At 40.9% G+C, this 15,432-nt stretch overlaps 1 protein-coding gene across 9 annotated transcripts in view; it reads left to right on the top strand.

Annotated features, from left to right (window-relative positions):
* MAP7 (microtubule associated protein 7) overlaps positions 1-15,432 on the top strand; it is a 178,008-nt gene that overhangs the window by 9,967 nt on the left and 152,609 nt on the right. For 6 of the 9 annotated variants that reach the window (XM_078447364.2, XM_078447363.2, XM_078447360.2 and 3 more), the window contains exon 1: positions 13,964-14,211. The exons of 2 other annotated variants lie outside the window; for them this stretch is intronic. In XM_078447364.2, coding sequence (XP_078303490.2) covers positions 14,079-14,211 — 133 coding nt within the window. In that variant the 5' untranslated portion in view covers positions 13,964-14,078. Of the gene's footprint in view, positions 1-13,548; positions 13,699-13,957; positions 14,212-15,432 lie in introns of those variants that run through there. One more of the 9 variants, XM_078447355.2, reaches the window with a different exon arrangement.

Below are 15,432 nucleotides of genomic sequence, written 5' to 3'. Positions count from 1 at the left end.
ATTTAAAGCTTTTTCAGTGAGGGCTTACCTTTGACAGACCTGATTTTCTTTCTTTCTTTTTTTTTTTTCCCTCCCCCTTGCAATTGGTGTCTGCATAGCTATAAAAACTGGGGCCACAATGAAAAGGGCAGTGGGGGATACTGAGTAAGACTGATCTCTAAGGAAAAGAGTGTCTTTGATTTCCCCTTTGCCCCTTCAAGATTATACTGAAGCTGAGCGTGTGTGAAGTCATTTGATCTTGCGCCCAAAGCTGACTACCTAGTGTAGTGATAATGTTAAGCTATGACTTTGTGCTAGGACTCAGGCCTGCTGTCTGAGTTCCATTCTCAGCTCCGTGGCTACTTGAGGGATTTAGAGCAAGTCATTTCGCCATGCTCTTCCTCGATTTCTTCTTTTTTAAAACCGGGATACTGGTAATGCCTTCATAGGGCTATGACGAGGATTAAATGAGTTGGTACATGTAAAGTACTTATAACAGTGCCTGACACAGCATGTAGTGTTGTTGTAATTATTGTGGTCACGGTTGTTAAGGATTGGTATTGCATCACCGTGAAAATATGGACTTACCCTGGCTTGCTAAATTTTTCCCTTAAGCAAATTTTTGCTTACAATTATAAAGTCTCAATGAGAGAATCCGAATGTAATGCTGACTCAGACCTAATTGCAGCCGTGTGATCACATTGCCATCAGATATAGTAAGCATCATCCAGGCACATTGGATGGTGCTTTTCACCTGTCAAAGTGTTGCACAAAAAATGTTGCAGTAGAAGGTCGCCTCACATAACCTTGTGACTTGCTAAGATTAAGTTGTGATTGAGTTAAAACCCATGCCAGCCTCTCTTGACTTTTTTTCATTTCTGTGGTATTCAAAAGTGTTTCTTATTACTGCATCATAGTTCTAAATTTTAAGTTCTTTCCTAAAGTACTTGCCACAGAACTATTGCATTTTAAATCATAAAGATGGACGTGTTCACGACGATGGACTTCCCGGACTTATTTTGACTTGAAACAAATCACTATCACTTCGTTAACTGTTTCTCTACAAAGGAAAATCTAGGAAGCATATACAACTAGCCTTCCATAAGGCTTTCATGAGAAGTACATAGTTTGGGTTTCTTCAAACAAAGTACTTACGCAGGGGATGGGTGAGATAGGTTAAGAGGATTAAGAGGCCCGAACCTCCAGTTACAAAGTCATGGAGATGAAAAGTACAGCATAGGGAATGTAGTGAATAAGAACTTGTATGTACGGTAACTACAGTTGTCCCGGTGAGCACTCCATGATGTATATAGATCATATTACTATGTCGTATACCTGAAACTAATGTAAAATTGTATGCCAACTATGCTTTAATTAACATCTTTTTAAAAATTCAAAAAGTACGCATGTTGAAATAGAAAAAGGATCAGTAAGCTATTTTTGTTTTTGTTTTTGTTTTTTGTTTTTTCATTTTTGACAGCAAGAGAGAACATGCCCACGGGACAGAGAGAGAGGGAGAAAGAATCTTAAGTAGGCTCCACACTCAGCTCTGAGCCTGATGCAGGGCTCAAGCTCATGACCCTGAGATCATGACCTGAGCTGAAATCAAGATTCAGACACTTAACCAACTGAGCCATCCAAGCTCCCCTAAACCGTTTTTTTTTTAATTAAGTTTCTTATGTATTAAATTTTAGAAAAGACTTCAAGTTGCAGAAGCTTATTTCCAGTGCCTATACAGGATGTTGGGACCAGGGTATATGAGACAGACCTTTCTCCCTAAGAAAATATCTTGTTCAACTCGTAATTTCAATTTTTATATTTTTAAAAATTTAACTTAATAAATCTTTAAATGTCACTTCCTCAGATGAATCTGGGTTTAGATGTTCTGAGTAATGCCTTTAAATTTTATATATGATACATAGACACTGTGGTAATTGATTAAACCAACATGCTTTAAACCACTCTTAAAATATTAAGGTTTATTTATATTTAATATTTATATAAGTATATAATATACATAATATAAATGTAATATATAATATAATATATAATATATATAATATATATAAATACATGTTTATATATATTATATATAATACTTATAAGTATATATTTGTATTATATGTAAGTATATAATATTTATATCATATATACGTATATAATATTTATATCATATATAATATTTATATCATATATAATATTTACATTTCATATATATCTGTATCATATAATATCTATATCATATAATATTTATATTATATATTTATATATTATATTTATATTATATATAATATTTATATCATATATGGTATTTATATCGTATATAATATATATCATATAATATATCATATATAATATTTATATATAAATATATACCATTTATATCATTTTTCAGTAAAAATATTTTTATAAGTACTCAGTATTTGAATGTTTATTTTTGGGGGAGAGAGAAAGAGAGCGAGTGCACTCACAGGTGGGGAAGCAGCAGTGAGAGGGAGACATAGAGTCCGAAGCAGACCCCAGGCTTTGAGCTGTCAGCATAGAGCCCGACGTGGGGCTGGAGCCCATGTACTGTGAGATCATGACCTGAGCCGAAGTCAGATGCTTAACCAACTGAGCCACCCAGGTGCCCCGTGAAAATAAAATTATTAAAAATAAGAAATACACATCACTAAAATATACCCAGAACTTTCTTTTGCAACAGTGACTTCCTACCTTCTATCATCCCTGTGAGGATGTTCTTGTTGTGTATATAAAAAGGTATATCCAGGGGTGCCTGGGTGGCTCAGTCAGTTAAGCGTCTGACTTCAGCTCAGGTCATGATCTCACGGTTCCTGAGTTCAAGCCCCTCGTCGTGCTCTGGGCTGACAGCTCAGAGCCTGGAGCCTGCTTGGGATTCTGTGTCTCCCTCTCTCTCTGCCCCTTCCCCACTTCTGTCTCTTAAAAATAAATAAAAACATTAAAATAAATTTTTTAGAAAAAAAGGTACATGCATATGCTTTTATTTTTTTTTATTTAAAAAAAAATTTTTTTTTTTAACGTTTATTTACTTTTGAGACAGAGAGAGACAGAGGATGAATGGGGGAGGGTCAGAGAGAGAGAGGGAGACACAGAATCCGAAACAGGCTCCAGGCTCTGAGCTGTCAGCACAGAGCCCAATGCGGGGCTCGAACTCACGAGCCGTGAGATCATGACCTGAGCCGAAGTCGGACGCTTAACCGACTGAGCCACCCAGGCGCCCCCATGCATATGCTTTTAAAGTGGCATTGCATAAGTCGCAGGTAGAGTATCAGGAACTAAAATGCAAGTAGAAGAAATGGCTCCACAGTAAAAAGCCTTAAAATAGAGAAATGGGGGATGGAGCTATCTTTAGTCTGGAAGACCTATGAGAGGGCAAATGCCTTTGAGTAGAAAACCTTCATAATCTTATAACCCAGTGAACCTCACAGGGAAGAACACTTCCTTGACATCTTAGATTCAAGCCTTGGTGGTCCAGCTGTACCTAAAGTATACTCACGATAGAGTGTAAGTCTTCAAGGAGATTTTGGAAGAGACGAGTACAGAATATCACATGGAAGAAGATTTTGCTAAATCCGGTGACTGGGAGCCCATAACGTGGTGAGCCATTCTGGACCAGCTGGGAAACGCACAAAGGTGCCTTTTTTGTTTTACAGTGCATAAGTTATCTATTAGAGGTGTACGTATTTGGAAACCTGTTCATGGAACCACTTGCAGTATTGCAATTATTTTTAAAACAAACAGCTTTTGGTTCTATAAACTACCTACTTTTGTTTGTAAACAGCAAGAACCAGGTCTTTTTCTAGTGAGTTGGATAAAGGCTGGCTCTGGGCTATGAAGGGACATGGGTATTTCTTGTATTAAGGGTTTCAGGGCTGATCTCTTCCTCCATGCCAGTCTGCAAACAGGAACCAGGTAATAAAATCTCAACCGAAAAATTGAGACAGTAGAGAGAATTTTATTATGATTGTGACTGTTTCTCTACAACTTTGTCTCTGGAACAACTTTTTTTTTTTTTTTTTTTTTTTTTAATACATCGTTGATTTTAGTGCCTTTAGCAATGGAAGTGTGGCCACTTTGCCTGATGATAAAAGGCACAATGGTCCATTTGTGGTGTTTTAGGAAGTTTGCCAAGAGGTTCCTTTTGTCATTATAGTCCTCCCTCAGTTGTCTATCTAAAATTCACAGGAGTTTTAAGGCAAGGGCTTAGAATAGAGATTCGAAAGGTAAAGGGGTTTTGGAATTGAGGTCTGAGATGTTGTTTCTTTCTGTGTAGTGTCCACTAAAATCTCAGTGGCCCGAGGTCACATAGGACCAAAAGGGGATGGCATTTCTCAAAAAATGTACTGGATTGCTAGTAGTATCTATTTCTCGGAAATTAATGCTTCCTATCTTTTTTTAAAGCAATTACTGATGCATTAGGAATCTTTTTGTTTAGGAGTTACAAATTTGGAAAGCTTCTGGGCTTGCCATTTAATCGTAAGTATACTCATCTCTTATCTGTATAATTTAGCTGAAGGCTCTCAGTGTTCTGGTTGGTTGCTGACAATTACACTGGATATGCTAATCTTATCAGTGTGGACCTTAGCTGAATGTAAATGACCAAACCTCAAAGTTCCCCACCATGATTTTCTGTTGATTGATTTCAGAACTGTGCTGAAGAATTGTATATAATTTTCTCTTTTGTCAGAGTTGGTTCTATTTAACCAGTAAGCATAAATAAAGTTTAGTACCTTAAACCTTCGTGTACACTTTATCTTCTCATGAGAAACATGTATTATCAACACCATCCCCATCCACATATTTATATATATTTTCTTCTAATTGAGACAGTGAGGTTACTTCATGACAATAGGGAAGGATTTTTTTTTAAATCTACATATCTGTACTTTCCAAACCACTTAATGTTGAGGCAAGCAGTTGTTATAATGGTAAAAACGATTTGTTTGATAATGCTTTGAAGCTGACCTGTATTGGATTCTCAAAGAGCGATCATTAGCGAAAGGTAAGAGGATTTCGTAGGTCTGCTGACCCCAATTGTATGAGTATTATCTTAACAGAGCATTGCAATACTGGAAAATGACTTGAGTAAATAATGTCCAGCCTATTCAGTGAAAATTTGACTTTTGAGTGGCATGCTTTCATTTATAGCATGTTGATTTCAGTGTGGGAATGGAGTGTCTTAATCTCTGTGGGGTCACTGACCATGATGGTCAATTTTATCTGTCAATTTAGCTAGGCTACAGTGTCCAGTTATTGGTCAAACACCAGTCTGAATATTGCTGTGAACGTAGTTTGTACATATAATTAACATTTGCAGTCAGTTGACTTTAAGATTACCCTTGATAATATAGCAGGCCCAATCCAATCCATTGAAGGCCTTTGGGGCAAAAACTGAGGTTTCCCAGAGAAGGACTTCTGCCTTAAGGCTATAACATGGAAAGCCTGCCTGAGTTTCCAGCCTGCTGGCCTGCCTTACAAATTTTGGACTTGCCAGCCTCTATAATCGCAGGCTGCCATTATTTCTTAAAATAAGTATTTAAAAAAAAAAAAAAAGTCTATATTTTCTTCAGAGAAGTAGTAGTATTTAGTATCAGTAGTGGTCCAGTAGTATTTTTGATTCTGTTTCTCTGGAAAACGCTGACTGGACACATGGACCCTCAGAAAGAAAATCAGAGTTTTCCCCCCAGAATTATGTAAAACATTTAAATTACTTCTTAAGAGAAACTTTTAAATTAACTCTTAAGGTAAAAACAGGATATTAAACCTCTTAAAAAATCTTAATTGACGTCAGTTTTAATTTAGGGCATTTTAGCAGAAAGAATTAGAAAGAGTAGCAAAGCCACAAAAGATGGGATTGGGGGAAAGTCTCAGTAAGGGCTGAAATGAATGTTGAACACTTTGCTCTTGATTGGTCCAATTCTTCACTGGCCTAAAGACTTAGGGCTATCACTCCCCTTAAAATGCCCATAAAGTAATAAACTGAATTGGCCTATTATTCTTTAATAATGCTCTTCACTCACAAACCTTTAGATCTCCTCTCTCAAGTTACAGAGCCACACAGTGATCCATCCTCAGTGAATTGTATCATTGAGGGAAAACTCGTATATCTTCTTCATTTTTATTCCCATCTTCCCTAGAGTTTTTCACCCAGATTTCCATTAAATTGCTGATAGGCGACAGTGAGGGAAGTCTGCAGGCTGCAGGTGCAGAAATTATTAGTGTGGTCCTGTTGTAACCGGAAGACTGAGTGAAGCTTCCATTCTTTACATGTTTTAGCAGTAAGTCAAAAACCTCTGGGGGGCATCAGTGGAATGAGTAAAACAATACAACTGTAGAGCCACTGACAAAAAAAAAAAAAACAAAAAACGAAACCATGTGAAGTGTTAAGTAAGCACAGGCAGACTGTGACGGCAGGGGGAAGGGCTGTCTGAGTCTCAGGCTTTTTCTTTCTGCCAGCTTGTTTTCCCCTGAGCATATAACTCGAGTTTCCGTTTTCATCAGGTCTTGGAGCCAGTTGTGGGATCAGAAGAGACTCTTAGAGACCCAAAAATCCAACCTGGACCCAGTCTATTAATGCAGCACCCTCATCCCAGTCAGTGTTCCTGCATGACTGTCTTCAGTGATGGAAGGCACAATTTGTTACATTCTGGTGACTTCCAATCACCGATCCTAGTTCTGTCTTCCAGAACTACGCTAACACTAGACATCCTTCCACATGTTAAGCTTTAATTCAGTTATTTTATTTCTCCAGATCTTGGCTTATTTTCTCCAGAGAAATTGTACCTTTTTTCCAATGATTCTCCTGTGTTATGGCCTAGAATCTTATAGTCCTAGGTTGCTCTCTTCTGAATGTGTTCTGATTTCTGATCTCACTGAAATATCTAATTCAGACAATGTGGTCTGAGGACCAGAAAATAGAGAAGGTTCTTCCCCTTACTCAGCATGCTGGACATCTGCTGGTACCACCTGTGATACTGTTAGGACTTTTACTGCCTCATCACACCGATCACGTGTAGTGAGCTTGCTGTCCAAGGGCCCTCCTTCTTTGCAGCTGCTGAAGCTTGGGTGGGGTTTTCATTCTGTACCTGTGCGGTTGGACTTAACAAAGGAGATGTTCATATTTATCGCTACTGAATCTTTTTAGCTATAGCCCATTATTTTGAGCTTTTGATGATTTTGGAACTAATTCTGGCTTTCTCTCTACTTTATCTACAGATATAAAGCCCTCATTCTCATCTAAGTCTTTAATATAAACACTAACCACCTTTCCTTCTCATTGTCCAGTTGTCCATGTTCTGGACGTTTCCAGGAACTCAGTATTCATGCCCATCCCCCTGAAATAAACCTTCCACGCTCTTTAACAAACAAACAAACATGAGTGGGTTTTCATTTTCCTCTTTGCCTTCCATCCCCACAGTCACCATGTGAGACACCTTCTTTCATGTGGACAAAGTCCTTATGGAACTGGTTTTTCTTATATGTCATTCCTCCTCCCTTCTGACCTGTCCTCCACCAGACTGGCCAGTCTGGGTCACACATTGCATCAATCAGCATCCCTGAATGGCTCCCCTTGCCTCTGCTTGGTGGACGAACATTATATGATCTGCCTACTGCCTCCACTCTGATGCCATCCCCCAGAACACCTCACCTTGCACCCTTGGTGTGTGTTTACCACTCCTAAAGCAAGACGGGGAACCACAGTTTCTCAGTTTTCTTCTCTTTCTAATGGTGTGGTTCAAAAAAATAAAAGTAAACCCATAACTGCTCATGGACCAGTGATGGGTTAGGTAACTTTCAGAAACACAGCCCTGGCTATCTGTCTGATTCTTCTGTTGAACCCAGCCATTGATTTCTTTTGCCTCATTTTGAATCTGTAAAATTGGATTTGTAACCTCATAAGGGTGTCACTATTAGAGGAGAGGACGTATGCACATATTAACTGTTGCCAAGAAATTGAGATGTTCATGCAATGTACATTAAGTATGATCAATGGGAATAACGAACCGGAGGCCCAAGGGCATTCTAGCCTGTGTTTACTGGGTTAAAGTTCAATGGGCATTTTGTAATATTCACAACTTAGCTAGTGATACCTAATGTTTAGGGAAGAGTTTTAAAGAAAGCTTGGTATCCACACCTTACATTCAGGTAAGTGAATCCTCAGGGTTTAAAATTTATTTCTGGTGGAGCAGACGTGCGAAAATGGGAGTCTGTTGGCACCACAAAGTGTTCACCACACGGTGAAGATTTATAGAAATGTTATAAAGGCACGGCAGGAACGTGGTACTTCTTGGTTTTTGGCACATGACTACTAGAGTAGTATTTACTGTTTCTCTTACTGCCTGTTAACAAAAGGTGATAAAATAAAGATCAAAGCAAACCTGCCTTTTTTATTTTCCTTTCAAAGGGTCAGTCTTGTCTTTGTGCAGTATTTCTTTGTCCAACAGCTAATTGTCTAATGCTGCAAGATGGCAGAATGTTAGGCCTTTATTGGCAAAGAAGCCATGAGGCAGTGTCCTCGTCCTAGGAAACTGTAAGGGAGCCCCCTAACTTCAAGAATGGGGATGGTAGAGAACCAGCTGGGACCTTTTATTCCCAGGGGTTATTTGAATTCACAGTCAACCTGTGCTGTCTTTGTATTTTCAAACTCTGCGAAGGTTTTCTTTCTTTTATTTTTTAAATATTGCATTAAAATGTGGATTTCTAAAACTACTAGAAGTAAGTTGCAACTTACCTTTCGGGGGAGTATGCATTAAATATTTAAAAGATTACTGAAATCCAGTAGTTTTGAGGAATTAATCCTCTCCTCTTAATGTAAAAACGTTTCTGAAAAGGCCTTTTGGCACTTGTGGGTCCCACTGGAAAGTAACTGGCTTATATGTATATAGAACTGTAATTTACCAGTGACTGGCCCTTCAATCCAGCAGTAGTAATTTTCTATTTTCAGCTACAGTCCTTGGATTAGTACAACTCAGGCTCTTTTCCATTTCAGTGATCTTTTTGTAAAGCTCAGTAGGCTTTTAGAAGGAAAAATCTAGGTATGCTTCTCACTGGTTAAGCAGATTTCTCTCTGCAAGAGGATATTTTTGGATTCATTCATGGACTGTGTGCTATTTTCCAATCTTATGGACATAAAATAAAAGCTGACAAAGGATAAATGTGAACAGAAACCTGAAGTGTGTGTGTGTACCCATGTGCCTACACGTGTTATTCTCCTGTCTCACATTGTGACAAGCAGGTCCCAATCATGAGAGGAGTTCCCTACTGATCAGTTAGTTTGACTCTGTTTCGTGTTCCCCTACCTCATGTTTAGAGGTAGCCCAGAGGCGCCAGGCAGCCAGGGTAGAGGGACACACAGACATGAGTTCATTGTGTACTAAGGGAATAGGGGCTGGGGGTGGGAATTGGTGGGGACAGCAATCGCTCAAGGACCTATTGGCCTATTTCATTCATAGCGGATGAGTGGTATCATTTTCAATATGACTGCGAATATATCTTATGATTATACTGCAAACATTTTTCTCTAGTAAAGCCAGCTTAGTTGTAAAATCTACCGTCTCTCACTAGGCAATGTCTCATTTCTTCCTACTTTGTACAAAGTCTCCATTAAGCCATCATTTGTTATTTTAACGATAGTTGCAAAACCTAATTGACTCTTGCAAGTCTACATACCCCAGTTCCCTTGGGGACTGAATTGAGGTTCTGTACCTGCAGGTAACATTCACGGACACATGTGCCACATCAAATTGAAAACATCTATTAGTGCTGGGGAAGAGTTCAGGAATTCAGAGTAGGATTCCTTCTGCTTTCAGGTCTGGCCATCCCCCTTTCCACATCTGCCTTTGTTTTGGGTCTGAGTATAAAAGCCCCCATGCCTCTGTAGGGACTAAGCCCCGGTGTTCCCAAAATGAAATAAAGCTGAAAACCTATATCCTGGGTTTGAGCATTTAGGAAATTAATCTCAAATGTATTTACGTCTTAAATGTGTACTTCGTGGATAGGAAAAAAAAAATCCTTTATTATGATTATTTGATCTTGGGCTGTTTGCTTCCCTGTGACTGGTCACAGCTGTGACTGGGACACAGCTAGTTGATGTTGCAACCAGGATTTACAAGGCAGCAGGACAAAAGCATCTTAGCTTCGGAGCAGATGGCCCACAAATTAATCCTGGCTCAGTGACCGAACTAGCTGTGTGACTTTAACCTGAGCCTCAGTTTCCTGATCTGTCAGGCGATGACTCCTCTCTCAGTGCTGTTGTGACTAACAAAGATAAAACTTATCTGACAAAGCTGGAGATGTTCTGGATAATGGGATTCTTTGACCTGACCTCACCCTGCCTCATGGGTTGTAGGATGGCTGGTGACTTATGGCCTCCTTTGATTAGGCTTTCATTTCCCCAGTAGATAGTTTAGGCATAACTTTCAAAACAGCCATTTGGGTGACTTTCACATTTTGATACAGATCAAAATTCTCCATGAGACCCTAGAGCATTAAGAGTACCATCTCTGTCATTAGAGGGATATTCCATTGCTGTTAACAGAAGAGAGTTGTTGAGGGGCGCCTGGGTGGCTCAGTCGGTTAAGCGTCCAACTTCAGCTCAGGTCACGATCTCGCGGTCCGGTCCGCGAGTTCGAGCGCGGCATCGGGCTCTGGGTTGATGGCTCAGAGCCTGGAGCCTGTTTCGGATTCTGTGTCTCCCTCTCTCTCTGCCCCTCCCCCGTTCATGCTGTGTCTCTCTCTGTCTCAAAAATAAATAAACGTTAAAAAGAAAAAAAAAGAGAGAGTTGTTGATTAGCTAGGTGTGGCAGAGGTGGGCTCCTCTGTGTCCCAGAAGGGCTGTTCTGTGATCTCTGTTCCACAGACCTCAGGGAGGGCTCCTTTGTGAAATCTTATCTGGACAAGTTAAGTGCTAGGAAGCTTTTGCTTTGCTGCTGTGTTTCTCCTGTAAAAGAGGAGAAAAAGCCATCCAGGCCATCCTTGAGAGTAAAGGAATATACATCTTCTGCAGAAGTCATTTGAATTTCAGCTTTCACTTTGCTTTTTTAAAAGCCACTCTTGGAAAGATGTTTCATTTTCTTCCTAAGATACTTCGTAAATGCGATCCTTTCATTTTTTTATTTGAAAGATGAAGGTTGGGGGGGGGGGGGGTGCTTCTGGGTGGCTCAGTTTGGTTAGACATCAGCTCAGGTCGTGATCTCACTGTGTGAATTCCAGCCCCACATCAGGCCTGCTTGGGATTCTCTGTCTCCCTCTCCCTCTTTCTCTCCCCAACTTGCACACAGGCTCACTCTCTCTCAAAATAAATAAACTTTTTTTTTTTTTTTAAGATGATAGATGAAGGAAAAGATCCCTTTTTCCTTAGCTTTACCACTTTCAGTAATACTTTTGTTAGATCCATGGAGAGGATCAGAAGCTGTTAGCCGTATCTGGGTAAGAAACATTTCTGAATGAAATTTGTCGTTTGCTTGAGACATAGCTTTTCACTTCTTCTGCCAAAAGGTAGTTTCAGCTGTGTGTGTGTGTGTGTGTGTGTGTGTTTGTGTGTGTGTTGCTTTTGTAAGTACTAACCTGATTCTCTGGAAGTAGAAGAAACAAACTAGATTTGAAAAGATTTTCATAAATATGTATAATACTGGACTATGCTCACTGATCTTTTGATTAAAGAAATAAATAGGAAATAACAAATCATCTTTAATTCAAAAATAGAATTTCCAAATAGAATTAATGGCAGTAGGTTGTATCTACTGTTTATTTCTTAAACAACAAGATCTTGCATGTTTGAAGCATGGATCCTCCCTTTCCTTCCTTCTCCACATCTTGCCATCTCTGTAAGAAGCTAGCAAGAGGGATCTAAGATCCTAAACGATGCAGGCCGAATTTTCGTCATAAGGAGAAGCACGTTTTCACCACAGACTTGTTGGTGGGTAACATTTGACCTGGGCAAGGAACTTCACCTCCTGCGCCTTGGTTTTCCTTGCATGTAAAATGTTGATTTAGGTGGTTTCTCAGACCTATGCAGTTCTTCAACCCCATTCTCTTTTATTCCAGGTACTCATCAAAGAGGTGAACATGATTTTAAGTAAACTTAATACCTGAAATTTCCTTCAGTTCCCCAATCTACACATCTAACTCTTAATTGAATCCCCCAGCCTTTGAGCAAAAGATTTCTGAAGTGTTTTGTTTTTTTTTTTTTCCAGCATGGATTTGCCAACCATCTAGTGACAGCTCCAGCAGTGGGCTGGACAATATTATTGCTCGATAACCTTGATAGTTGAACTGGAAACACCTGAAATACGAAGCAGAAATGGGAGTACTTACAACAGATGTAGTGTAAAATGTAAAAGCAGGTGATATGTATAAGCACTTCTTACTGCTACCACTATGCTTCATTTAATCCTCTCCCCAGTCCTGTAAGCTAAATGATGTCACCCCAGTTTTACAGTGAAAGCTAAGGCACCAAGAGAAGTTAAGTGAATTGTCAGAAGTTATCCTTCCATCCAAAGGTTGGAGAGAGGGTGCTTGGGGCTCCTGGGTGGCTCATTTGGTTAAGCGTTCAACTCTTGGTTTTGGCCCAGGTCATGATCTTGCGGTTTTGTGACTTTGAGCCCCGCGTCGGAAAATGTAGGAGAGTGGTCTGGGATGGGAGGATTGTTTTGGACTTTTTAAGCAGACTTGATTTTGATTAAAAGGCAAAAACAAAAGCAACAAAAGCTACCAATTTGGCAGTAGGCATCTGTCTGTGTCACTTACTATAAATTTAATTTTTTCACACACAGCATAAATTTCAGGCAGCCTAGAAGTGGAGAGTCTTAAGTGAGAAAGCTCATTTCAGAAGAAAACAATAATCCCATGATTGTATGCTTTGGAGAAAAGAGTCCAAAAAAGAACTAAAAGTGGGTCAAGTGTTAAGAATTGCTCAGCACTGCTGGTAGTGACTCGCCCAGAGCAGTGGAAACTGGGGGGAGTTGGCCGCGTGTCCATGAGATGGATTCCCCCCCCCCCCCCCCAAGTAGGTGGATTGTAGTTTCTCATTTCTCTCCTTTCAACTTGACTTGCAGAAGGGGTAGTCCAAATTGTGGTCTTGGTGAGAACAGGCACGGTTCTCCCCCTGCCTGTCCTCCCTGGAATGTCTCAGGTGCGTGGCAGTGTCAATCCTCATGGCCCAGCCTGGGGTGATAGGGACCTCCAGAAAGCTGCGATGTGATACTGTGTGCAGAATGAGCCATGGGCGTCCAGCTATGCCTTCATCCAGGGACTCGCAAACATTGTCATGATTGAAAACCGGGTCCCCCAAAGAAGAGAAGGACTTCTTGCCTTGAGTCCCCTTCCCCATCCTGGGGAGTCCCCTGCTGCCTGTGCGGGCATGGCGACAGTTGTCCTCCGGGGCTGCAGCCTGGCGGGGCGGGCGGAGAAGAAAGGAAGAGGGAGCTGCACAGCGCTGGCGGCTCCCTCCCCCCTGCTCCAGACCTCTGCGGTGAGTTCCCCCGACCAGCATCCCGCAGCTGCCTGCGCTTCCAGGCGGACCGGAGCTGCTCCCAGCCCTCCCGGATTAGGACCTGTCCCGGTTGTCAGGGCAACTGTTTACAGGACAGCATATCCCGGTTTTCCCTCTGTGCCGTGTGCCGAATATCTTACTGTGCGGTGGCAGGAAGCCTGGGCAAAGGTGCCGCAGCAGGAAGAAGCTGGGATCTGACTGAACAGGTTAGGCAGTGGAAGGAGGCTTCTGACCCTGCGTGCCTTTCCCGGGGCTCTTCCGGAAGGAAAGTGCGCCTGCGTGCTTGTGTGAGCGTGTGTGTGCCAGCTAGCGAGCTCCAGCCAGCCACTTGCCTGGGGGGAGTAAGCGGGAGGGGGCGCGGAGGGGAGGTGGGGGGATTGCTGCTAGGTGAGGGGGAACTGCAGGGCCTCAGTTGCCAAGTGGCTGGTAGTATCTGTCAGCTGTTTGCACACTGTTTACCCATAGGGGATCTATTACAAGTGCTCAAATGAACCGGCAGCTTGGAAACTAGCAGCTTCCTGGGAGCTGCAATTACATAAGCATATATTTTTAATATAATAATAATTAAAAACCAAGTAGCCGCGGTATGCCTGGATCAGCTACAGCTATCCGACAAGAGAGACTGAAGAAGACCAGTGCAAGGCCAATTCCCCTTGGTTTATTCACCATTAATGAGGAAGATGAACAGCAAAAGAATGGAAATTCCAGAAGACCTAAAGGTATGCATTAGCTCTACCCTTTGGTTGGAACTGGAGCCAGCCCCCATTTCCCACACTGTCTGTAGCACATTTACAAACTGTGTCTGTGGTGCACGCTGTGTGGAGTGCTTGTGACCTCCTAGCACAGTTTGCTGGTTGTATTTACACATTCTGTAGAGCTGTGTATGCATGAAATGCAGAACAGATTTTGCAGATTTGGTAGGTTTCAGATCAGTTGCCTTTTTTTTTTTTTTTTTTTTTTGACACAAGCTACTTTCTTGGCCTGGAGATCTTTAATTTATACATGCTCATTTGAACAGTTACCAATGGCATGTCCTTACCAGGAAGGAAATAGGACTTAATCCAGGTTTAAATGATCATCTCCCTACCTTGTTTAGGTGCACTGGTGATTTCTGTTTAATGATCTGAGTTTCTCCTTGAAAAGGGATGAGTTAGATGAAGTGACCTAGGAGTGAGTCCTTTCCAAGGGCAGAGAGTCAAGATGTTACTTCTTTTTCTATTCTGAAGGAGCTTGAGAAGGTGGTAAAACAAACATTGAGCACACTGTAGGGGGCAAAGCTAGAGAACAGGGAGGGGAAAGCATGACGTTTTATAACTTCTGATGGTAACTCTGCTGAACATCTGTCTGGAGGTTGGAATGTGCTGGGTGCAGAAAGGGGAGGTCTGATTCTTGTACCTTTCTTTCATAATGATGAAATGGAGCAGCAGTTTTGCCTGGCTTCTCGAATCCCCCTGTACTGCATCATTTTAGCATTGCCTCATAGCTACCCTCCCAGAGCTGTAATTGTCAGAGATGGCAACATCATAACATTTTTGAAGAGGGGCTTTAAGCCTTGCCTTTTAAGTTTCTTTTTTCCCAGTATCCTAATTCTTGCAACCCCCTTCCCCCAAATGCATATGAGCTGTTTGTCTCTTAAGCTGATAGGTTATCAGTTTTGTTGTTTCTATGTGCTGATTAAATTTTAGCTTGCATTCAAATTGTTCTGTCACTGAGATATCAAATTTCCTCTGTGTGGTACAGAGTAGTAGCATGGCAAAGTAGCAAGCAAATACTGAAGCCCTGATAGAATGAGTGTTTCAGTAGAATCCAGTGCCTGAAAACGACTGGCTTTCTTTTTCCTGGCTCTTGAATGAGTCTTAGAGTTTGCTTTTCTTAAGTATAATTGAAACTGTCAACTTTAAATCCCAAAGTATATTTTTACTTCACTTTTAAAAGGCTGT

The sequence above is a fragment of the Panthera onca genome, chromosome B2, assembly GCF_046562875.1.
Source record: "Panthera onca isolate mPanOnc1 chromosome B2, mPanOnc1 haplotype 2, whole genome shotgun sequence".
NCBI lineage: Eukaryota > Metazoa > Chordata > Mammalia > Carnivora > Felidae > Panthera > Panthera onca.
Note: the sequence above shows the minus strand (reverse complement) of the source record. Positions and strands in the feature narration are given on the sequence as shown.